The sequence below is a fragment of the Rhododendron vialii genome, chromosome 6a (genome assembly GCF_030253575.1).
Source record: "Rhododendron vialii isolate Sample 1 chromosome 6a, ASM3025357v1".
Taxonomy (NCBI): Eukaryota; Viridiplantae; Streptophyta; class Magnoliopsida; order Ericales; family Ericaceae; genus Rhododendron; species Rhododendron vialii.
Window position 1 is genome coordinate 20,634,871 of NC_080562.1, and position 26,498 is coordinate 20,661,368.

Below are 26,498 nucleotides of genomic sequence, written 5' to 3' on the forward strand. Positions count from 1 at the left end.
GCATCTCCAGCCTTCATCCATATTTTTTCTCAAATTTGAGTCAAATTTTGGGTAAAAACCCATTTTGGGCAGACACATCTCCAACCATCAAATCCAAATTTTACACATCTCCCTCTTTCTTTCTCTCTAACTAGCCGTTGGAGAAATGGGTCAAGGCTAAAGTTGTCTCAGATTTGGAAAAAAAATGGGTAAAACCCAAAATGGAAAAGGATTTGGGTCAAAGATTGAAAAGAGATTTTTGTGATTTTTGCCCCATTTTTAAATTTGAGTCTTAAAATGAATCAAGGCCGGAGATGTTCTTAGAGCTCATTTTTTGGTCTCATGCAAATAATTCAAATTCGTGTTGCTCGCTGTTTGGATCGGATCAAATTTCTATAAATTCAATTCAAATTCGCAAGTCACCATTTTCAGAAAATAGTGTATTGGTGTGGCAGAATAAATGCATTTGTGATAAACGTTGAGTTTGTATTTCATGATTTTACAGAGGTAGCCTTGTTTGTTTCACATTTTAAAAAGTTTTTTTTAAAACATTACCCCTACTTCCAATCATTAATCCTCACTCATTACCCCCAAGGCCGGCTCATAAGTTTTGGAGGCTGGAAATGAAACCCTTAATGAGGCCTCCCTATATTTTCGGAATTTTTCATACAAAAGTATTCTACAAAGAGTCTCATAAAAAAAACCATTACAAAAGATTTTACTATTACAAAATAGAAACATACTCCTATAATTATCCAAAAAAAAAAAAATGCAACTATTACAATACCTCAAAATTCATCATTTGAAAAGTCTTCTCGCATTTTTTGCTGCAAACGTTGCCCTGTCCTCTTGAACTTAACTTAAATCTAAGAGTTTGTCCTTATGCGAATTTTTTTCATATTTATTAGTTTTGCACTAAATTTTTGTGGGTTATTGATCTGTCTCGACGAGAGGAATCGAAAAAGTAATTTTTTTTTTGTTTTACTTTTACCCAAGTATTTTGAGAAATACCCACTTTTTAATCAAAAAATGAAATTTTTTGCATTAAAAAGTGGTTATTTCTCAAAATACTTGGGGTAAAAGTAAAACAATTTTAGTTTTTCTATTCCTCTCGTCGAGAGGAATCAATAACTCACAAAAATTTGGTGCAAAACTAACAATGCGAAAAAAATTCAAATAAAAACAAAACTCTCAAATTTAAGTTAAGTTTAAATTAAATTCAAGAGAAGCAACATTTCTTTCTTTTTTTTTTTTTTTGGATCGGCTCATGTATTCTTCTGTCCCTTGAACTGGTGTTTCTTTTTTCTTACTCCCTCCGTCCCAATTTACTTGTTATTTTTTGAAGTTCATGTCACTTTCCAATTAATTATATCTTGTAATTTATAATGTTTAGATGATTTCGAAAACATTGAATTATAGAACAAATCGAGATCTATCAAATAAAATTCATATCGGATATAAAATTCATTACCACTTTAAAGATATAATTTAATCCAGTTAGAATAGAACTAAGAAAAGTAAATTGGGACGGATGAAGTATTTTTTTGATTGCCCCAATGTTTCTAATGGCCTATTTTGATGCTCCTAAATTTTATTTGGGCCTATTTTGTGTAAAGGAGGTTTAATGCAAAAAAAAAAAAATTGGACCATATATATAGATATCCTAGAATTCTGGGGCCTCATTTTTAACTTTTTTTTGGGGCCCAAAGCCCGTGCTTCTCCCGCCTGTACCATTAGCCGGCCCTGATTACCCTTATTTTTAATTATTATTTTCATTTATCTCTCTATCTATCTCCACTTATTACTCCTACTTTCAATCATTACTCTCATAAAAAAAAATTCAAAAATTTCTCAAAAACTCATCTGAACATAACAGAACCCTTATGAATTACTTGAATTATATGCAGTGTATTGATTTCTCTGACTTCTTTGTAGGAAGATAGTACGAAGGTGAATAGGAAGAATCGGCTGTTTGGCAGGAATGGATTATAGTGTTGGCTCGCGGCCACCACCACCACCCCCTCTTTATTGCTGCCAACACACCACCATACATTGACTTTTGATATGGTAAATTGTTCTCTAGTTTAGCTTAACCATATCTGCAAATTTAATTACATGTGTTCTACCGATGAAAGTGTGACGACAGAGCCCAGGCACATCAAAACTGCTCTATAGAGTCTAGCTTGGGAAAAATACGTGTTTTCGTTTTATTTTTCTTCCTGAACATAGGAAAAATAGGCTTATACTACCAAAATTGTGCCATAATAATAGCAGAACAACAATTGATCCATTATATCCCGTCCCTCATTCTTCGACAGAAGAACTGTAACATTCTCCAAAATAAACAAGACAGTCCCACGGGACAGTTACAGAAACACCAAAAAAGAAGGGAGAATGAAAGAAATCCCAAATTGCAGTGGGTAATTCACAGCTGATTTAATCATTGGTATGAGTAGGTTCATCCATATAGACCATGGGACCCTAAACCAAGTGAACATTTATTTCACAGATATGAAGCGACAGCAGAATTCACTTGTACATTTCCGGCTTCAAGACCCCAACATAAGGCAAATTCCTGTATAATTCAGCTAAGTCCAGTCCATAGCCCACAACAAAATAATCCGGGCACTGCAAAGACGAAAAGAAAAGGTAACTTTTGCAAACAAAAATATGATACCATGACATAATTCAACTTGAAAGGAAACCTAATTTAAAGAACTTTTGGATATCTACTAATAGGAAACATACAAATCCTACATCCTAGCCCAAATGAAGCAGTATAGCTGTTGAGAGTGCATTCGCCACGGCGCAATTCAGAAGTATACTCGTCCGAGGAACCGAACACTCGAGAGAGTGACAGGAGAGGTGAAGCCTTCAAGCCGAGAGAGAGAACTAATGCGTGTGGCTTAAGTGAAGACTTCAACGAGAATGCCGTCAATTTATGTCATACATAGAAAGTGATCAGGTGGCCATAACTAACAGTCCAAGATTCAAGAACACCATCCTTTTTGGAAGCTTCAGGCTTTCAAAGACTTTTCTAGTTTGAACTGTTACTAGGCCGGAGGCACAGTCCTTTGGAAGTTCCCGAGTAGAGCTCAGCTTCTCTCTTTCTTTCCATCTCTGCTTTATCTTTCAATTGGACCTACCCAAGGCAGCTTGACCTGCGTGGAGTGTGGTGTCTATGTGGAACCTCCTTATCTGGCCCCGAAAGTGGCCGCGCCTCTCACCCAAGGTTTTGGTGCTACATGGTACATCTATCGCACTAATGAAGCAATGCTTGAAGGGTAACCACAGTATACAAAGTTATGAGATACGGGGTATGATCACAACAGTAAAGTTACACCGTTTGATCACCATGACATTGAAAACATAAATATTACAGACTCCTTATCCGATGGGATGGCAAAAATTGACCTTCATAATGATGAAGTCCAAGACTTAGCACATACTAAATGCCAGCACTCCCTTAAACCCACTCGGAGTGACTAAGCCACATGGACCTTACACGTGTGAAGTCATAGACATGTAGGCTGATATGCAATATATGCGTTTACAATACATAAACATGAGGAGGCATCTGTACAGCCTATCCGACCATCAGTTTTGTGACTCCCAAATTACCTAACTAAATCAAGCCATAAGACTAGCAAAATAACACTAGCAAACCATACGATGAGGCAGCAAACCATAAGATAGCTGATACATCGTACTTTTCCTTCTTTAGTCAAGAAATGTAAGAGTTCACATCCTTGGTATGCAAATATGGTACTAGTAGGTGATTTCAGCAATTACTATACTTGCAAAGGAAACAAAAAGTCAAACGAATTCTGAACCAGCATCAAGCCAATATATTGGGATTAACAAAGGCAAACAAATTGGTCCCCAAACATGATAGAGAGATTACCTCAAAGCCACAATAATACTTTCCTTCACCAACAAGCTCAAAATTAACTTTCCGTCTCGCCGGTTTATCAAGAAAAGTGCAAACTGATATGGATGACGCTCCTTTGGATTTCAAGTGAGCAATGAGACAAGACAAAGTGTTCCCCGTATCAACAATGTCCTCAACCTGAGCCACGATCCCAAATACATGTACATGGAGTGTAACTTATATTTCAGAGGAATAATATCACACACTAAATAGGAAACAAAGATACAACTATAACACCAAGACCCATAACTCATGACCCTATATTTCAGAGGAATAATATCACACACTAAATAGGAAACAAAGATACAACTATAACACCAAGACCCATAACTCATGACCCTATGTGGTAATTTGGACAACCTAGCATCCAACTTGTAGAATAGATAGAGAACTTTGTTGATACAATCTCCAATAGCAGCAGCTGGGGGTGTAAAACCATTTTTTGGAAGGGAAAATTACCCACCGGAGGCGTGGACTGGGGTTAATCACCAATACATGGTCCCTAGTTTATAATTTACCTATACATGTTAACTACTATTTTAATGACCAATAGACATGGTTAACATTAGGGGTGGCAAACGGGCGGGTTTGGGTCAAATTGGGTAAGTTGTTAGTGGGTTGGGTCTTTAATGGGTCATTGACCGATTTAGACCCATTAACTATGAGTTTAATTACCCATACCCAACCCGACCCATTTATTTTAAAGCAAACCCGACCCGCCCATTAACCCAATTACATATATACTAAAAATTATGGTCGAAAAATTAGAAAAGTAAAAAAAAATTATGATCGAAACTCATAAATTTTTTCAAAAAGACGAGAATAAGTAATTTTTTTTGTCTTATTGATTTTTTTTTGTCTTTATTCAAAAAATTCTAAGTTCCGATCAAATTTTTTTACTTTTTCGATTCCTCTCATCAAAATAAATTAATAAGTCAAAAAAAGATGACAAAAAACAAAAAAAATGAAAAAAAAATTTGAATAAGGACAAAAAAATAAGTCAATTTTTTAATCCAAACCCTTTGCGGGACTACCATGAAAGAAATTTATTCACGGCGGAGCACAATTTCAAGGGTCCATTTGCGCAATTAATGGATGAGATGTGTTTTCAATTTTGACTGGTGAAAATAATTGTTACCGATCACAATTGATTTTTAATTCGGACCAGCGAGGGGAGAGAGAGAGAGAGGGAAAAGAGACCAGCAGGAGAGAGAGAGAGAGAGAGAGAGAGAGAGAGGGGGGGGGGGGGGGGCGGGGGGGAGAGAGAGAGGGAGGGAAAAAAGACCAGCGGGGAGAGAGAGAGAGAGAGAGAGGGGGGGCGCAGGGGGGAGAGAGAGAGAGAGAGAGAGGGAAAAGAGACCAATTGATGGGTGTTTGGAAAATAGACCAATTAAGAGATGAAATTTGGTGGGTTACTTTCATTGCCCATTGGGTTATTTAAGTTGACCCAATTGATGCCCAATTATGACCCAACTAATACTGGGTTAGCTGGGTTTGAACCCATTCTTACCCAACTAATAAATGGGTTGGGTTGGGTCTATTTTCTAGTTGATGGGTCTGGGTTTGTTAATGGGTTTGGGTTCAATTTGCCACCCCTAGTTAACATGTCTTGACAGGACCATTTTGCCCTTACATCAAAATGATGTTTGGATTTCCTACCAAAAGCCCTTTTTCCCTTCTCCTCTTGCCCCAGTCGAACACATCTCTACTGTTCACCAGCAATCCCATTCTTTATTTTTTTCCATACTCTCTCTCTCTCTCTCTCTCCGGTCTGTGAGAATGGAAATGGGTCATGCTTTACAGTCCCTCAAAATTGTTTATGGAAATGGGTCCTCCAATTCAAAGAATTCAAATAAACCATACCCTCGTTATGGTTGGGTGTCAACATTAGAGGGGATTTCGACGGAGAAAACTTTGAAACTCTGTGATTTGTTTTCTACAGTGATGTACGCATACCGGGGTCCGTCGACGATTTCGACGAAGAAAGCGTAAAATATGGGAGAGAGAGATCTGGAATGGGAAGGAGGAAACGGGAAGAAGAAGAAGAAGAAGAAGAAGAAGAAGAAGAAAATACTCCCTCCGTTCCAATTTAAATGCTCCCTATGTAAAGTCGTGTCATTTTGATTTTCAAAAAAATTGTATTTTTTTCATAAACTTTTTTGGAACCTTTTTGCACCATTTGAAAGTACTCATTGAGATCTTTTGAACGATGCAAAACAATAGTAAATCATAGGGGACGAGGTTCTCTCAGAATATATGACTTAGTCAATGTGAACAGAAAGATTGGTCAACACTCATACCCGACGTACTCTTTATAATTAATGATTTGCTCTTATATACCTCATACAATGTTGGTTGAGCTTCAATGGGAGATGACTCCTCTTACTTCTACCCTCATGTGCCCTTAGATTTGCCATTACAATGATCGATCGTATGAGATAAGGTTCTCTCATAAAATATGACTTGGCCCATGTGAACAAAAAATTGTTCCTCACTAACATCTGACGTAGTCCTTTATAACTAATGACTAGCTATTTTATAGCTCAGACAATGTTGATTGAGCTTGAATGGGAGATGACAAAAAAGTTATTGAGTTGATGAAAACGAGATGGTTAAATATGTTAAGTTTTTAGTGGTTTTTGTTAGTGCAAAACGGGGCTTGAATATGTTTTAGATTATTTTTTACTTTATTCAAAAAAATATAATTTTGGACAATTTTTTTTTTTTTTTTAACTTTTTTATACGCCCAATCAGGACGAATCAATAATTCAAATAAACATTAACGCAAAATAAATTTTTCTGTTAACATGTACCATGTTATATTTTCTGAGAGAATCTTATTCCTATTGTCTGATGTATAAAAGAGAAGGTCATTAATTATAAAAGATTGTATTGGGTATTAGTAAAGAACAATATTTCTTTTAACATGGACAAAGTCATGAACCTTGTCCCAAATGATTGACTATAGTTTGAGGTATAAAAGAGCAAGTGCTTAATTATAAAGGACAACGTCCGGTATTAGTAAATGACCAATCTTTTTTTTAACATGAACCAAGTTATATTATTTGAGAGAATCTTGTCCCATATGATTGACCGAAGTATAAAAGAGCAAGTTATTGATTGTAAAGGACCACGTTGGGTATTAGTAAAGTCTATTTGATTATAAAGGACTACTCGGGTATAAAAGATATAGAGTTGTTCAAATCAAGATTTAGAAGAACACAAATTCAAACCTATTTTGATTGAAATTACAAGACCCACGATTCAATTCACATAAATCAAAACCCACAATCAATACACACTCGATTTCCTAAAATTAATTAGTCATTCCAAGTACCAAAACAGGGAAGCGTTCCAAATCCTTTGTATTCATAACAACGAACTAATTTCATGACTAATAGGACATGGGTTTTGTTTATATGGGAATATGGATATACTTACATAGACATGTGCGTGCACGTTTTGTCTATACGGGCAGAGAAATAGCTACGCAATCGGGAGAGAGAGATGTTGTGGTGAGTGGTGATCGGTGGTGGAATGGGTGGAGTGATAAGAAAATTCTTGTGGAGGTCATCAAATGTGCCATGGGCCTACGAGAGAGAGAGAGAGAGAGAGAGAGAGAGAGAGAGAGAGAGAGAGAGAGAGAGAGTCCTGTTGCAAAGAGAGGAGACAAACCTGTTGGCGAGAGAGGAGGAGGAGGATGTGTTTCAAAAAAATTAGGGCTTTTACTATGGGTAAAAGGGTCATTTTAAGTGGGCATGTCATGTATTCCTTGTTCTTTTTGGAGACGTCATCTTTTAGGTAATTTTAGACTGTGCACCATTAACGTGGTGAATAGTCTTAATCAGTGCCTCTTTTAGGTAATTCTCCCTTTTTTGGCATTGCATTTGTCGTGGAGTTCTGTGATCTCCAGTAAATTGATTTGTTTTTCCTTACTATCTTGTAATATTTATCATCATTTTCCGAAGAGACACCGGAGTGTGAAAGCTGTGAGGTTAAATTTACGAGTATTATGCCGTAATAATCTTATTGCTCTATATTTCACACCAATAATTACCTCATATGATAGTAGAACATGAGCGGAATTGCACAATAATTTCTTTCTAACACTCATCAATATTGCAAAGGGTTCAAGTTCTTTCCTATGATCTCTTTATTCAATCACAGTCGTTTGTAGCTTTTCTAGTAAAGTTAACCTTGGGAGAAAAAACATCAAAACAGTAAAATAGTGGTGTTCAGTGTCTGGAGCCAGCCAGCCAGCCAAACTAATAGCTTCTTGGCGAAAAAAAAGCAATATTTCTTAAAAAATGAGACAAAACGATGATTGAAAAAAGCAATTGAACCAAACAAGCTACAAAAGTTATTTTCATTATAAAACTCATGGAATTTTATTTAGGTTTGCGGTTGCGGATGATCCCAGCAACAGGAACTCCACCAAAACCTTAGAGCATCTCCAAAGAAGGTAGCAAAACCAAAAGGAAACCAAATTTGTAGTGCCATGTCAGCAAAAGGCGTTCCAAGGGATGTAGTAAACTTGCTACATTATTTTGGTGCAGCTCTCTCACTCTTCAGACTTGAATAGTGATTTCTCACTCTTCAAATCGTCACATCATCAACTAAGTAGTTAAGAAGTTCAAGTTTGGCGAGTCCTGGTGTAGAAATTTGATACATCCCTTGGAATTGCTCTTAAATATTCACAATGAACCCCACAAAACAGAGTACAAATAATGTTACCGGACTTTTGCCGAATAGCAAACAAAACGAATCACAGCAACAACGACTATCCAAATAAATCGAGGTATCAAACAGTTTAGAAGTAAATAGATTAGATGACGAAAAATACCAAAATGACGTGCTTCCCGAGAATATCCATCTTCAAATCGGATGAAATCCTAGGATCACCGCTGGACACAGTTCCGGAGCCATAAGATTCGGCTCGAATGAAGTCAACGGTGACGGGAAGTTTGATGTTCCTGACGAGGTCGGCAAGGAACAGAAACGCCCCGGTGGCGACGCCAACCACGACCACAGGCGGAGACGACTCTGTATTGTTGGTGTTGTTATTATCCAAATCAGCGGTGATCTGAGAAGCGAGCTCCGAGACTCGCCTTGAGATTTCTTCGGAGGAATAGAGGACGCTCTCTATGTCGTCGTCCAAAGCCCCCATCGTGAATCTGGTTTTAGAGTGGAGGAAGAGAAGAGGAGAGGAGGGAGGGATAGGGCAGCTTTGCAATTGACAAAAAATTTCTAGGGAAATTATAGAAATGGTACTTCTAGTTTCACTCGAGTCTCCTTTTCGTTTTCTAAATATTAATTGCAACTCTTTTGATCTTCAAATTTGATTTTCTTACCAAATTGGTCCAACTGATAACTTCAGTCAGCCAAATTGAATTGAAAAAATCAGATTGATGACAGTTTGAATATTGCAGTCCGTACCAATTTAATTGGATCAATGTAAAGATCCGTATAAATTTTAATTATTAAAAGGTTATATGAATGATAGAAATTGAGGAGACTATGAATAATGTTGTGGTTTTAAGATTTGGGGACTCAAGTGATGGAATTGTTAGGAGAGGAATTGGTTGTGTAATTTGCATAAGTGTGCCAGTAACAGGAGGGGTTGTAGGAGATAATATATCTCCACCTATATCTCTCTCATCTCATAGCTCCCTCTCTTCTCTCTCTACCTCTCTCACTTGAAACCTCACTCTTTCACCCAAACACTCACAAGATCCACCTCCATTAAACCTTACAATCACGTTCTTAAACTTGAGTTTCGTTGGTTTGAGCTCAGAGGAAAGATCTTGGTCTATTTTGGAGTTCTTGGAGCTAGGGCTTGCTTGAATCGCGTGGATTTTGGTCTTTGCTTGAGGTAGGGACTTCTTCTCCTTCTCTATGTGTGAATATGTTAATTTGGTGTAGTATTCGAGCTTGGATCATCACCCTTTGTATCTCGAAAATCTGTTAATACCCTTGTGCAAGGGGATCAATCCCCTTGCTGTTTGGATTTTTCTGTGTTGTTTGTGGATCGATCCCCCATCCCCATCCTTTCTAAACAGTTTTGAGCCACTTTGTGATATCTTGATTGTTTTGAGCCCCGATCGCTTCTAGCCCCTTTTGGACACCTCATAACCTATTTCAAGCATGGTTATTTGAATTTCGTTGGTTAACCTAAGTCATTCTCGTTCCGTTGGACTTTCATTATTAAAGAAAGAATAGAAGATTACTCGATTAAAACCATAGTGAAATGTCTCTTGTGTGCTTGATCGTATGTGGTGGATAAATGTAGCATGTTTACAACATTGGTATCGTATTGTATGATGATAAGTGTAAGAATGTGAATGTAGGAATGTTGTTTGCTTGCATATTGATTGATAGTGTGTGTGTGTGAGTTGGGGATTGAAATAGGGAAGTCCTGTAACACAAGGAGTGGTAATACGGAGACTCGAGTGGCTCTCGTAATGCAAGGGTCAATACGGTGACCCAAGTAGATGGAGTTCACCGTAACGCAACAGATGAAAATACAATAATATTGGGAGTGTTTATGCTGTAACGCAAGGCGTGAAAATACAGCCAAATGTGACGTAAGATGGAGTGTGGTGTAGTTGACATCGGTAGTACATGTCGTATCTTGAACTGTATGTTTACTTGAGATTGTGACATACAACAGATTGAATCAAAATGAATGTTGACTTACTTGTTGCATCTTAACACTTTATCTACGTGTCATCTTGGACATTGCTTAACTTCGTAGAACGTACCAATCATTCTATCATAGAAAGAGTTGAGGGTTGATTGTGTCTCTGTCGATTGAACCATATTCTCCATGTCTTTCATTCCATTGCACTTGTCTTCATATTTGCATATAGAATTGGTAGAAGATTTTCCTAATGGGCTAGTGTAGCTCAACCCTTCATCATTTTCAGGTTCAAACGTTGGGCAATAGCGTGCATGCAATGTGTGCTTGGGTATGAAGAATCATGTTTTGAAAGCTATCTCCAAGAGTTACTGACTATTGAAGGGACTCTTATTCATAGACTGCTAAAAGCTAAATATTTCCTGCACTCATCTTTCTTGGAAGCAAATCTGGGCATCAATCCATCCTGGACTTAGCGTAGCATTCTAGAAGGGAAAGAAGTTTCTTATGGATGGGGTGAATTGGAGAGTGGGCAAGGCACTCGATCCGTGGATTCCAAAGATATAAACCAATTAGGGTATCAAAGGAGAGGAGGGAGATGCGGGTTAGTGACTTGATTGATCTGGTGACGTGCCAATGGAAAGTAGAGGTTGTGCAATCAGTCTTGCAAGTAGAGGGTGTGAGTCTGGTGCAGGCTATCCCCAGCATGAGGAATAAGGATAAAAAGGTATGGAATAAAGACTGGTCTCTTCGAATACCAAATAAGTTGAAACATTTTGTGTTCAAGTGCATCAATGGGATAATTTCAATTAAGGATAATTTGTTTAGGAGGAAAGTTACTCAAGATTTGCTCTAGGGATAATATGTGAAACTTTTTCCCATTTGTTTTTGGATTGCCGATTTGCTCTATTGATAAGCACCCGGTAAATGCAATGTAGGGTGCGCTAAATCTCTAGATTAGTTTAAGTTAATCGTTTAATTAGTTGTTTTAATTACTTTTGCTCGTAAGGTATTTGAATTTCGTTTTGTAGAGAAACCGTTCAAAACAGGAATTTTTAAGCCCAAAGCTTGTCAAGGAAATTCAAGATTCAAAAAATGACCAAGAACGAAGTCATCAGAATTCAAGCCAAAGAATTCAAGGACCGAAAGGTGACCCGTCAGCTCGAGAATGCAAGCCAAGGATCAAGAGGCATGTGTTGAAGTTAGGTGCTCGCTATTGGTACCATGGGTTTTAATCCATCGGTACCGAGTAGTTTATGAAGACAGTCAAGTGAAGCTCGGTATCGGTACCATCTTTTTAAGTCTATCGATACCGAGCCCCTTAGCACAACAGTGTACCATGTTCTCTATCGGTACCGAGGACTTCGGAGGGGATCTTTGGAGCATCTTTTGGGATATTCTGTGCGCATACCTTGAAGGATATAAAAGACGTGATGTCACATTGCACCAGGGGGGATTGCACATTTTTAGATCTAGAATTAGATTTGCTTACTTTTTGAATTGTTCTTCATTTTTCCAGCTTTGAAATTTCATTTTTTGCCTTAGTTAATTTAGTTTTGTTGTTTTTGTCTTCATTAAAGTTGTAGCCGCTTCTCCGATCTATCGTTTAATCTAATTTTCTTCAAGTGTTGTTATTTCAAATATGCTAGCTAGATTTTTGCTTACTTTTATCTTTCTAGATATGAATGAGTAGTTTTTCAATGTTAGGTAATGGGGTGATTAGCACCTCCTGGCTTGAACAAAAATTGCATTTTTCACCAATAAAGTTGAATCTTTGGTTCGAAAATCGATGTGTAGTTCGGATTTATTTGTCAAATTGCTAAGGTGTTAACCTCATTGATCATGTGTAGATAAGAGCGAGCCTACTTACCATACATGATGCTTGGAGCTCTGTCGCTCGAGGTGTTTGCTAAATAAATTCTAGAGCTAGCTTGGTAATTGAACCATCTTACCTTCCGGTTTAGGAACCTTGATTGAGTATCTTAAACCGTGTAATTGAGTGAAAATGTGATTTAACTCGAGTCGTGGATGTTAGTAATTCCTAGACCTAACCTGCTTTTTATCCTAGTTTATTTCCGTTTGATTTAGCCTTTTTACTTTCCACAGCACACGTAAAACAAAGGTGGCTACCTAAAAGCCGAAAACCTTGCTTACTTCTACAAATCCAGTAAAGCCGTACTAATTATTCCCGTGGGTACGATCCCAGTCTTCAGGATTATTATGCTTCAATTGGACGCTTATACTCTACGCTTGGGGTGATCTTATTTGTTATATCGACAAATGAAGCATCTATCCATGTGGAGGATGTCACCGATTGGGTGTGCATTCCATATGTAGTATATTTGAGAGTTCATCTATTCTTGCTTCATTTGATTGATTGCTTGATTGATCGATGGAAGGAAAGGGAGGGAGGAGATGCTATGCTGACTTTGATACCAATGATGTTATGGAGAATATGGAAGTGTAGGAACGAGGTGTTGTTCAATGGGGGAAGTCCAGATCCTCAATAGACTGTGTATATGGCAATTAGGGAGGGGGAAGAATTTATCAAGGCAAGTGTGAACGTAGAGGAGAATCGGGTATGTGCAGCTTGGACAGATTGCAGCAATTGTGAAAAACAGGTGGTCATGTCCAGCCAATGGACATGTTAAGATCAATTTTTATGGGGCGTGGGCAAATCGAGATGAGGGACCAAAGGCGGGTGCTAGAGTTATGATCCGGGACGACAATGGAAAGTTTATTGCGGCTCGCTCAATAAATTTGGGGGTAGTGTCATTTATTCTTTGCGCTGAAGCTTTGGCATGTCGAGGTGCTTTGTTATTTGCTTTGGAGCTAGGAATGGATTTAATTATTGTGGAAGGGGACCCGTCACAGATTGTGTAGATTCTAGGGATAAAAGACAATGTACCACATAGATTGAAGTCGTAAGACTATTGGCGCAAAGTTGGTTTTCGGGTTTGTGAGTTTTCTATTTATTCGAAATCAGCAAATGGTGTAGCTCACACATTAACCGCTTCTGATTTGAGAGGTTTTGATATTCTTACTTGGAAAGCTAGGCTTCCTGAATGGTAATTGGATCCTTTGCGGTTCTATATTTTGGAGAGTGAATTGTGCAGGGGGTTGAATTATTGTATATGAATGTGAATTGTAGTATATCGACATGATCATTAGGTATAACAGTAGGAGGTGTGAATTGTTGTATAGGGCATGACTTGTGTACAACAAGGGGTGTGAATTGTATACAGTATGAATTTAAGGGGATGTGAATTGTCTCTTATAGTGGGGTGTAAATTGTGCGATATATGGGATGTGAATTGTTTTTGTATGGGTATGAATTGTTCATAACAAGGGTGTGAGTTGAACATTATAAGAGGGTGTGAATTCTGTATTTTAGGTATGTGAATTGTGTATTTGGGAAGTTGATTGTACAGAGGGGGTGTGAATTTTGCATTTGAAAAGTGTGAATTCTTCAGGGCTATAAATTAAGTTTTTTATGTGTACATAATTTCACATTCAAAATGAATCTTATTTGAAAAATCTCAGCGAGTAGGTTTTAAAATATGTATTTTTTTTTAAAATCAGATGTGTGCAACAATAGTGATAATTGTTTAAAAGTTTAGCTATATATATGATCTACACATATTTATGTATGTGTATATAAGGACATGTACATGAACGTGTAAACATGTGACTGTTATAGAGCGAGAAAGAAAATTTTAGGATTAGAAGATATTATTTGATGGTCTTCAAACAATACTCCACCAAAAATATCAATTTGTTTCTGAAATCCCTAACAAAGAATACGAGACACTATAATGTAATATTCCATCCGTATTGGATAATTTTTCCTAATGTTAAAGTCAACGCAAGTTATGTTTGACAAAAGATGGGTCTAGACAGCTAGACAGAGAAAAAATGGGGCTGGCTTCAAAAAGTCCCAGAATATTGGTGCCGCTTTTATTAACTTCAAACCCCATTGGACTACAAGCCCAAGGTCCATTGGACTCGGATCGAGAAGCCGAACAGAGTAATATTATATAGTTGTAGAACAAAATTCGAGTTAAATTTTGGCGCCAAATGATCAAAAATCAAAAAAAGAAAAGAAAAGTGCCACAATAGAACTCAATTACCACTGACGGAGAGAGCAATCGATCACTGATTCACCGCCGAACACATTTCAAAACCCCAACAATGTCCACCATCTTCATCGCCGTTCAATGTTTCCAATGCTCCACCATGCAGGAAAATATCTCTCTCTCTCTCTCTCTCTCTCTCTCTCTCTCTAGATATCTAAGTGTATTGTGTTGTGTATAGAAGTTTTAGGGTGGTGATTGTGATTAGTACGATTGACACATGCAGGTGAAGCAACAAAAGAAGAGCAGCAACAAGTGGACCTGCGTGGTCTGCAACGAGAAGCAGTCCGTGTGGAAGGTGTTTGCCCAAGGTTTCATAGCCAAAGACGTTTGCAAATTTGTTCAGACCTTTAACATGTTCCCCTGCCAATTCGAACAACAACGCACAAATGAAACCCTAGATCTGATTCCGGAACATACCGACGATCAGCCACGGAGCAGCAATGACAAGAAGAGAAGGTCTGACTGGAGCAAGTATGTTGATCCCAAGGATATTCACGATGGCCAAGAAGAAGAGGAACAAGGTAGAGAAATTCATGTTACGAGTAATTTGCTTTGACGTATATGGATTTTTGCTGTCTGTTTGCGTAATTTTGGATTAAATTTTTGATCGTTGTGAATGTTTTTGATGAATTTAATTTGAGGTGCAGAAGAGGATGTGTTCGGACCGAGGATTGTGACAGAGTTGCCCCCCAAGAAATTGGTCAAAAAACCAAAATTGAATGCAGATTCGAGTGGATTTGGTACCCCACAAGATGGTGAAAGAGGCTTTAGGCTTGTTTTTCAAAAGAGAAATTTCAACAAAGGTAATACGTGCTGCTCAATGTGCTAATTAATACTCATATTTGCTCATTATAACATCTGTTGTTACATTTCTCCAAAAGAAAGGACAATTATTTGGGGCATCACTGATTCGAGTCACGGAAACTACTTCTCCCAAGCAGAGGCTACATTGACATGAGATGAGGTAATATAAGTAATACAGAATGAATTACCATTTCTCAATTTGGTGATCCATCTGATATGTCGTCATTAATCTAACACATGATGTCACTTATGCCTAAATTCTTATAATCAAGTCTAAATGGCTTTTTTAGGTCCATTTCCAGCTGTCTTTGTCGAGGCAATTACTTGGAAGTTAGGACTGATTTTCTTCTACTTCCTTTTTTGTTTAACAATCAAATCACGCGTAGTTAAGAGAGAAACATAGCTGGCTTTATACTGCCTATATCGCGTTGAAACAATAATCTGGGGTAAGAGAGAACAGAAATAACTTCACCTTTTTTTTTTCCTGCCAAATATGTCACCCTTGCTCACGGTTTTTTCTAACTATTGCAGGTAAGGAGCCAGGAAAAATTGATCCAACAACAGCTAATTGGGCTTCCAAGAGGTTTGATTACAAGTCACAGTCTGAGGAAGGCATCTCCGCAGCCGAGGGACCATGGCGGAGTTTGGCCAAAGGGGATTCAAACCGAAGAACTTACGCCAAGCAACTTGTGGAGGACGGTTTTGCTGAATCGAGGGCATGCCATCGCACGACAGCATGCCATCCCACGACAGCCAAAGTGTCTTCTACTAAATGGGGTGCGTACATTATCCAAGACAATAACAAAGACTCTGAAGATAAGGGGCCACGGAAATCTCAGCTAAGAATGATGAAAGGAGCTTCAAAATGGGGCAGTTACATTACAGAAGATGACGATGAGGGTGACTTGCACCTAAAAATTGGGAGAGAATTCGCAGATAACAAAGGGAAATGGGATGATTGTGTATTCGATGCCAAACTATATGACCAAAGTGTAGAAGAAGACATCCACCCTGATTTCCTATGAGCTCACTGTTTGTGGTTCTTCTGCCTTTCATGTTTTGTTTGTTGTTCTTCTCTGCCTTTCGTGTTTTGTTTCATGTTCCGTACATCTCTGCAACTGAGAAACAGCCGCATGGCCTTGGAAAATGCCTTGTTTTATCGTGCTCTAATGGTCCGAGTTTGCCTTGATTTTTTTCTTATTTTCTTTGGTACACCGGAATCCGTCCTTGGAACATGAACCCACTTAGAAAATCTGCACCCGCATAACAAGTGAGACGGGGCATTGCTAGCAAAGATAGAACACGAGATCTCCAGTAAGTATGGCTTGTTTGTTTTCTTTGTTCCAACTTCCAAGAACTGAAAATAAAGAAACCGCTTCTACAACCTTGGAGATGGTATCACCTGTGGACAGCAAGGATATGATTCCAGGGCATTTGTTTTCCAGAACTGGAGGCTAGACGGGGTGTTCCGGATTCTAAAAAAAGGAACTTTTAGAAAATGAAGGTAATTTCAAGCTCAAAAATCATGTGTTTATGCAAATAATTTTTCTACCAATATGAATCTTGTTTGATAGATCTCATTGAGATTTTTTAAACGGTGCAAAAAAAATTAAATTTTTTATTTTTATTTTTATTATATCTGAGCTTAAAATTATCTTCTTTTTTAAAAAAAAGATTTAAAAAGAAAGCGGAACGACACCTAAAGGTATCACAAATGGTTAAGAATAGTTTATGAGCAAAAGAATTGGTGAATAACTTATAAAAGTAAAAAATAATACCATTCAACATCTGATACCTAAAATAAAATAAAAATACTGAGTCTAACCAAACTGAAAGTAAAGATAATGATCCTAGTAATCCCAGGTCTTCAAAATCCCTCAAGCCAAGTCAGTAACCTAAAAAGAATGAGCAGTCCTACTTTAAAAACTTGAATATAGTGGGGAAAAAAACCAGAATTGCCTTATTGAGAAAAAAAAAAAAACCCAGAGTCAAGCCCTATAGAAAAAAATGGTCACCAGATCACAAATGAAGGGATGAATGTAGCGCGCCAAATTGGGCCCGCTTCAATCATTTAAGGCCAATGAGCCTAGATGATCACTAACATCAGATCCTGATGATGCACGCAAAACATCCAAAGCCTCAGACACTTTCTTCTTCAGGGAATCTGGAGACTCGATCAAATGGAGCACCTCAGTCTGATCCATCTCGAGCAGCATGCCAGTCACTTTCCCAGCATGATCACGCTCTAGTCGCTCCACCAGCGGATATAGCTGTTCCCCCAGCATCTGTCATTTTGACCACAATATAACAACAGTACAGGATTAGTGGCCAACAAAACTCCTATCATCCCACGTAAATACATAATTTTCATCTCCTTTGCCTCGGAAGGTCATCATTCTGACTTTGGATCATGAATTTGCGGACCAAAACAAAAATAACGGGGAACAAAAATAAATATAACATCTTCACTTTGTCATCTTCTTATGATTTCCTTCACCTTTCCTTTTTCCAAAAATAAACTCAGCCTCTTCAGTTTGTTATATTTTCTTTTACGACAAAATTACTATTAAAGGAGAAGAGGAGAAAAGACCTCACCATGCGCTGATTTTCTGGAGTTGCAGAAGCCAAGGTAGAAGCAAGAGTTGACATGGGCACAGGCCCATTACGCTGAACATCGTACGGCGAAGGCATTACTGGAGACATAAGACCTTGAGGAACCATGGACGAGTCCATCCCATTTCGGCCATTGGCTACATATCTTAGCCCTTGGTTGGAGCTGCGATGCATCCACTAAATTTAAAAACCAATAAAAATCACACGATTAGTGAGGGGGCAGTAATGAATGTAATCCTTACATCAGGAACTTAAAAAGAAAGAGCAAGTAAGGTATTTTATCTAGAGGACATGGATACTTAGATTCACAGTCAATCCCTGGGTATTTGTCACATTAGGCTCCACAACAAATATGAGAAGCAAAGTGGAATCAAAGAAGATTCAAAGTACAAAGAGCAAACTTTCGTTTTTGTATTTGACACTTACAACAAAAGAAGCCTTACAAGAAAGGAGCTATGGCATTTTACTCGTCATTGTTGCATTCTATAATGCACGGACACGGACACAGCGGGGGACACGCCACGTGTATATTTCTTTATTTGTTTATATTTTTTTTCAATTTTTTTTCCAAATTTAAATGGGAAAATGTGGACAAAACGATAAATCCATAGTTCCAATACCATTCAAACAAAACAAGATGTCTATATGTTCAATACAACCCTATTGAAAAATTACAATTTGACACCCAAAATTTAAAAAATTACAGTTTGACATTTAAAAAAATTACACTTTGACCCCACCGTGTCCCCATCGGTGTCCCCCTCAAAAATTTATATTAAATTATGGCGTGTCCCGTACGTGTCCCCGAGATGTCCCCGTGTCCGGACACTGCGAAACATCGACCTCTAGAGGTGTCGGTGCTTCATAGGTTGCATTACATAGGATTCAATGTAAGAAGGGAACATATATTGGTAAAAAGCAAGACAATCATCAAGTATAACAGAACTGTTTGCATGTTTTACACTGCAAGAAAAATATACTTGATTATCAAAGTGATTGCCCATCGTACAAATGATTGAAGCATAATTATACCAAATGCTTAAACAAGATGAAGCAGGGACGAGTTGAAAAAATTTACTAGTGACATCGAAAAAACTCACACCTGATGCTGCTGCATTTGATGAGGGTTGCCCCCTCTCCTGCCGCCCACTCGGTGTCCAGTTTGTGCTTGCCTCTGAACTTGGATGGGCATAATGAAGTTGGGAGCAATACCTGGGCGCATACTGGGCAAGGGTTGCTGCTGGAAGCCAAAGCCGGCAGGCTGAGGAGGTAGCATACCAGGTGTTCCTTGACCAAAGTACAACTGCTGAGGAGCAAGCCTAGGAACCCCAGGGTGAAATCCAGGCATCCCGGTAGGCAAAGGTACTATGCCACCTGATGATCGTAATTGAGCAAAATGTGCCTGAAAAAACCACCAAAAGAATACTTGACACAAGAAAATAGATCATATGTATCATGAAACAAATATCAGACTAATGAGGGAGGCACAGTTACTATTTTATTGGTTCAAAAACAAGGGAAAGTTGAAGATGAAAGTGATCAAATGCATTAATAACAGGACAACGGTAAGAACCATAAGAACTGTAAGGGTTCCGAAACAATGGGTGAAAAAGTATGCCTACAGAAAAATGCAATCAACCATGCAAATGCTCAACCATGCACAATTGGTTCCATATCGATGCTTATGAAATATTCTGAAAACAGGAAATTGAACTTTTTCCAAATTCAAAGCATATGGAGACCGTATAAAGAAATTGTTATTATGGTTGAACAATCGCAAGTAATTCAAGAAAACAGCGATTATAAGCAACTGTATCTGAGTTCCCAGCTATGAAGCACGGACACTTCTATCCATACTGGATACAGATACTTCTCTGATTGGAGCCGTACACATTTGTATTCGATACTGGATACCCATAACTGAGTTCCCAGCTATGAAACACTGACACTTCTAGATTGGAGCCATACACATATGTATTCGATACTCCTGGATATGTATCCTACAAGTATCTGCAATATAAAACAAGATTTTCTTTACTTTGGAACTATCGGATACTTTAGTTCACCGATCAGAACTTTCATGCAGGGGCAGATCCACGTTGTGCCCACAAGGGTCACGTGACCCCCCTGACTTTTCTACTCTTGCAATTTTACCCCTATTAGTCTAAGATATAGTTCATTTAGCCCCTCAAAAATTGTACTATAACCCCATTGACATTTACAAAATATCAAATTTGTCACCTTATAAGTCTCAAAAAGTATGAAATACAACCCCTTAATCAATGTGCTTAACTTCCTCGATCAAAAATATATCTTTGTCCAGTGCTCTATTTTATAGAAGTATTAATTGCTAGGAATTTCATTGTATGAATACTCTTCTCAATAAGCTCTAGAAATATCTACGGTTCAACTATGATTACAAAAAAATCTTAAAAAGGTAATCACGAGGATACCATTACTGAGCACACAATTATTAAACTTTTCTTCAAAATTCATTCAGTGCTTAGGGTCTTAAATTCTGAATGCAAAATTGAAAGTTATGCTTCAAATTTCATAATGTTTTAAATTTGAACTTTTTGCTTAATGAAGAATGTTTAAACATTTTATCTTCTCGTTATATTGGACCGTGATTTTTTTTTTTCAAAGTTATGCACGAAAGGTGACCCCTCTGTGTGGAAGTCCTGGATCCACCATTGCTTTCATGAAATTAGGATTTTGACACTTCTTGCATAGTATTATTAGAATTACAATGAATTTTGAAGGGATAAAGAGAATGTTTGATTCTAGAACTTACTTCCAAGAGGAAGACATATTGAGATGTATCATATTTTTCTTATAGTTTTTCACATATTCTTATTGAGTAATTACATATTCCATAACACTGGACTTACTTTATTAAACAACTAACCAAGTAGACTTTGCATACAACACTATTGCATAACAAAAAATAAAATGGCTTATCACGATGTATTACAACACTATTGCATGCATACGTAATAGGATGCTAACGAATTATAAAAGTACTTTTTAATCTAATAATGTATCGCTGCACCCATATATTATTTTTTTAGATTCTCTCATCTCGCCGTATGGCCTGTTTCCATATTCCGTATTGGTAATCCATGCTTCATAGGAAAGCAGTATCGCTTTCAACATCATATCTTCCAATGATAGAAGAATCACTATATGCATCACTTCCCACTGCCACACGTGCGCTATACACATGACCACCCACTCAAGAGAGAAATATAGGAATTACTATTACAATACTTGGAAATGGGGCAATGAATAAAAATCACCTGCAAATGCGCCCTCCTTTCTTCTTTTCGCTGGGCCACGGCGACATACAGCGGTTTCTGTCCAATCATCTTGCCATTCATTGCATTCAACTGAAGAATATGGATATTAGTCAACATTCCATCCACGTACCAGACAAACTATGAGGTCGAAACAAAGAAGAGCACTAGTGGCTAAAAGAGAACAACTTACAGCTCTTGTAGCTTCCTCAGGGTTAGAAAAAGCCACAAAACCAGAACCCTTATTGGCCCCTTGTGCATCAAGCATGACCTGACAAAATTGTTGCAAAACGTAAATCAAAAGAATTCCTCACCAGAAATCAAATAAATATAGGCAAAAGAGAGGAGAAAGTTTATCCAAGACAACAACAGGAATTTCACTTGAGCCAGATATACCTTGCACGATGTAATGTTTCCAAACTCAGAGAATAACTCCTTTAGCTTTTCATCATTTATGCTGTCGTCGAGATTTTTGATGTATAGATTAGCACCTTGTAATTTTTCAAATCTACTACTTCTTTCTTGTTCAAATTTGGCTCTCAACTCTGCATCCCTCTCGAATTTCCTTTGAGCCTTTCCCACATACAAAACTTTGTCATCAGTCAAAGAGGTCCCGTTCAAGTTCTCTACTGCAGCAACAGCAGCATCAGGGTTCTGGAAATTTACAAAACCAAAACATCTTGATGTCCCATTTGCATCCCTCATAACAACTGCACTGGTGATGGGGCCATACTTGCCAAAGATAATCTTGAGGTCCTCATCATTGGTGGTTTCAGACAAATTTTTCACATAAACATTAGTGAACTTTGGCGATCCATTTCCTCGATTCCTCTCCTGGTTACGAACAAAAAGGCCAACATAAACTTGTTTATCATTAATTAACATGCCATTTAGCCGCTTAATGGCATTTTGTGCAGCTTCGTCTTGATCAAATTGCACAAACCCATAGCCTTTTGATTGCCCATTGGTGTCAAGGGCTACCTTGCAAGAAAGCACAGTGCCAAAGGCAGCAAATGTGTCGTGCAATGCCTTGTTATCTATGGATGTGTCCAAGTTCTTAATGAACACGTTAGCAAATCCGCTTTTACGAGTACTAGGATCCCGATGAGAATACATAATGCGGATTGGTTTCCCATTGACAGGCGTGAAATTCAAAAGCTCCCGGGCAGTAGCGGCTGCAATTTTCAGATTACAAAGAAGATAAAATCTAGACTAGGCCCCCAAACTTGTTGCAAAATAGCATACTGAAACATCACAGGCCAGCAATACTTATGATGCAATAGCGAAATGAGAATATAAAAACAAGTATTACTTGCAAAAAGCTATGTCTCTAATGCTTATGTTGTGTGCATGCTTTTCAATGCAAATTAGACAAGATAAATATTATTCATAAAAAGGTTCCAGAGTTAAATGAGGAAAAATCACAGGGAACTTAAAATATGATATGTATCTTGCAAAATGATAAGCATCTCATGTTTATGTTGTGCGCATTTTAATACAAATGAGACAAGATAAATATATATTCATTTAAAGGTTCAACACACACCATTTTACAATTTGGACAGTTCTTTAAGTATGAACTCCTTAGGTGAATTGAATAGTGATGAGCCTTCAAGGGGTGTGACGGGGTGATTTTAGTAACTAAGGGTGACGTGTATTTTTCAAATAACATTTGACTAGGGGCAACGCCACAGCCAAGGCTGTGGTTTTGTAAGAATCCACTGGAATGAAAACAATCACAAGAGGGATCAACACATTTATACTTCCCCCTAATTCTTAAAGACTTGTCATTTGTCCTTATTTCTTTCATAGGATATTATGTACACTACTCAGGGTTTCTAGGGTAAAAAAAAGGAAAAAGGGATTTTTTTTTTTTCAGTCCTTTGCTTGCTTACCAATTTTGTGAATATTACTAGAGGTTATTGTAAGAGACAAGGTATCCTTTGATCTACAGGAGTTACTGAAGTTGAGGAAGCATTAAACAATGGTAAACGTTTTTGTCGACAAGGTCCCACTAAAAAGATACTCTTAAGCAGCCTGATGCTACACGTTTGCAGCACATTGTCAAAACTCGTTGGAATAACTGTAGCATTTAACCTATACAAATTAATCCATCTTTTGTTATGGACATGATACACTTATTTGGTTATATGAATTTCTTGAAAATATGTGATAAATATGACATATTGATAAGTGCAACTTGCTATAGCATTTTTAAATGATACGACAAGAATAAAATCCCGGAGTCATCAGTTTGTGCGACACCAGCCCCAAGTCTAATAATAAAATCAAAATCCAATAAACTAAACGCACACACCCCAACACAGAAGACACGACTACAAACAATCTTATAGAGAAAATTTTGTGACCAAATAATAAACAGAATTGTATGTCCAAATTTCTCTTCCAAAAATCAAATCTCACAATCCTGGAAAACGGTTATTTAGTACTGAAATTTCCTGAAGACTAGATCGGAAAATAGATATCACTCAGAATAAACAACATTCATGATTCAACCATCTATTTTCCTAATGAACCAGTCTAAAGAGTCAACTAATTAAGTACTCCTTTTGTAAAAATTCACTTTGCAAAACTCTTCAAAGCAATTCTGTACTGTCAAAACACAAAATCTATAGTGCGCATCCACTGTAACACAATATTGTGGAAAAATCAAATCAACTCTTCCTACAGAGCCGGCACATCAAAAGAAATGCTTTAGTAGTAAGTACATGTACAAATATTTACACTCAGAGATAAGAGATGAATCATTGTTATGATCAGGACACTACATGTTTTCGAATCAACATTTGAATAAATTAAAACCAATCAGCAATGGGCTTTTATCTACAGGCCCTCTCCTCAATTTGTTTGGTTACACTTGTACCCGTATGCTACAAATCTATTTTGTTTACCTTCTCTAAAGTTGGAAATATGCTCACCAATTACCCCTTACTATGAGTTTTGGTAAAAGCACCCTTTTTATTTTTCGCATCAACTGCGAAAATCAAAACCCCTCTCCTCATTTTTCTTGCAACAGTTTAGAATAGTATCAAGATCTATGAAGCACAAACACTTTGTTAGAGGTCACGCACTCGTATCAAACACTTGTCTGAAACGGAAATTCTCCGAAGAAGTGTCTGACCCCTAAATTGAAAGCGTCTTAAATTTTTACGAATTTGGTTCTCTTAGACACTCAGGGAAAACTCTAGGAACACTCTATAACTTGCTGACCACAAAACCATGTTGAATGAAATAGTATGCTCTAGTTAAAGCTTTTGTAAAGCTTCGTGAACTCCTTGATACTAACCAAACCAAACCGAGCCTTTGTTGGAATACTTCTGTGAATGATATAATACAACACAACTATACCGAAATTGAAATACATTTTCAGCATACAATTACCGAAATATAATATTTTTTTCAATAGCTATTTACCAAAAATGTATGTTCGGCAATTGTTTACCGAAGGTTGAATATATTTTCGACATGTAGTTACCGAAATATAATCTTGTTTTCAACAGCTATTTACCGAAATGTTATTTACCGAAATGTTATGTATGATTTTCAACAACTATTTACCGAAATGTAATGAACTAAGGGAGAAAATACGAAGCTGCGAATGGTCGCCCCATATATACACACACCGTACAACTTCATACACACCGTACAACTTTGAATGAAGGCCGTTCTGTATATATAGTAATAAAAAAGTAGGAAATTCATTTTCTTGAAATGCTCCCAGCGTGTCCTTCCTTTTACCCTTTTAGAAATTGTGTATCGGGGTATCGGTGTAGCATCAAGTGTGTCTGTTTTGGGGACCACTGATCTATAACTAGGTCCCATTCCCATATGTGTATGTACATATAAACAAATGTGTGCATGTCCGCGCACTAAATCTAAATCGCTACTATTACTATTATATATGATGATAGCAGTACATAGTGACTGCTCTCTGTTTCAAAAGTAAGACAAGATTATTATTATTGATAATAAATAAAAAAACAAAAGGAGAAGAAGGCAGGCAATGGGTGGAGGCAAACCATCTTGTGAGTTGGAGAAATTGACATAAGCGTAGCCGAGAGAGGTTCGACGGGCCTGATCCCTACAAACCCTAACAGACACCACTTGGGCCACCTGGTTGAACAGATCGTACAGGTGCCCTTCCACCACGCTCTGCTCCAGATCCCCCACGTACAGCGACGCATTAGGGTATAATACTCCTCCTCTGCCGTTTTGCCCTGCCACCATGTGCGGCGTCGGAGGAGGCGTCGCCGCCGCCGCCGCCTCCACCGCATGATTTTGCTGTGCCGCCGCCGCCATTGCTCTGTCAATGCAACGAAAACGAATGATTTATTATTATCTAGGGTGAAGGGTTTGTGATTTTGTAATTTTTTAATTAAGGGTTGATTTTTTGAGTTTCCTTTTTTTGGGATTTTGGTTTGATTTGATGATCAGAGATTCAGAGTAACCCAGTAGTAACAAGTATGTATCTATGTGTGTGTGTGTGTGTGTGTGTGTGATAAGTATATATATGTGTGAGAGCGAGCGAGAGAGAGAGGGAGAGAGAGAGAGGGGTTGGGGACTGTTCCTTAGGACTGAGGCAGCGTTTGAGAACGCGCACGTGTGGTATTTTATTGGTGACGTGGAATTACTAAGTACTTATTTAATAAAGTATCGTGCTTGGTCGATGTTGTGTTCCTGTTAGCAGAATTAAACTAAAGGGTGGGTCGTAATGGCATCCGCACGTGACTCTTTAAACAACTTTCTAAACTAAAGTAAAAAGCAAAAATGAGAAAATTGACAAAAAATGCTCTGCACCAGCCTCTCTTCCTTCCTCTTTACTTTGCAAAATAAATAACTTTGCTACGGTGACCTTTTGTTTTAAAGAGTCACTATTCACCCTTTTAACTATTAATTGAGTAGAGAAATGTGGGAATAAATGAAGAAAATATAAAAAGTATGAATATTTAATTGAGTAGAGAGTAAAAATAAAAAGTCTGATACAGTAGACATTCTAAAAGTGAATAGCTAAAGTAATAAAGTGAGTTTTTAAGATGCAATTTGGTTCAAAATTTAAAGAGGCTGGTATGGTTGCTCTAATC

General features: G+C 37.7%; 3 protein-coding genes across 3 annotated transcripts; 1 reads left to right on the plus strand and 2 right to left on the minus strand.

Annotated features, from left to right (window-relative positions):
• Positions 1–2,247: 2,247 nt before the first annotated feature.
• LOC131330538 (uncharacterized) lies at positions 2,248–9,154 on the minus strand. Its single transcript, XM_058364158.1, has 3 exons — positions 8,754–9,154; positions 3,884–4,048; positions 2,248–2,607 (listed from the first exon to the last, which is right to left on the minus strand). The coding sequence occupies exons 1-3, from the start codon at positions 9,075–9,077 to the stop codon at positions 2,509–2,511; spliced, it is 588 nt and encodes a 195-aa protein (XP_058220141.1). The 5' UTR covers positions 9,078–9,154; the 3' UTR covers positions 2,248–2,508.
• A 5,656-nt stretch (positions 9,155–14,810) lies between these two features.
• On the plus strand, positions 14,811–16,512 carry LOC131328471 (uncharacterized). Its single transcript, XM_058361412.1, has 3 exons — positions 14,811–15,204; positions 15,331–15,486; positions 16,019–16,512. The coding sequence occupies exons 1-3, from the start codon at positions 14,901–14,903 to the stop codon at positions 16,510–16,512; spliced, it is 954 nt and encodes a 317-aa protein (XP_058217395.1). The 5' UTR covers positions 14,811–14,900.
• Positions 16,513–17,231: 719 nt separating this feature from the next.
• Positions 17,232–25,896, minus strand: LOC131330537 (polyadenylate-binding protein 3-like). Its single transcript, XM_058364157.1, has 7 exons — positions 25,437–25,896; positions 21,793–22,571; positions 21,590–21,667; positions 21,400–21,489; positions 19,203–19,502; positions 18,083–18,277; positions 17,232–17,772 (listed from the first exon to the last, which is right to left on the minus strand). Exons 1-7 carry the CDS (start codon positions 25,714–25,716, stop codon positions 17,551–17,553), a joined length of 1,944 nt encoding a protein of 647 aa, XP_058220140.1. The 5' UTR covers positions 25,717–25,896; the 3' UTR covers positions 17,232–17,550.
• Positions 25,897–26,498: the final 602 nt, after the last annotated feature.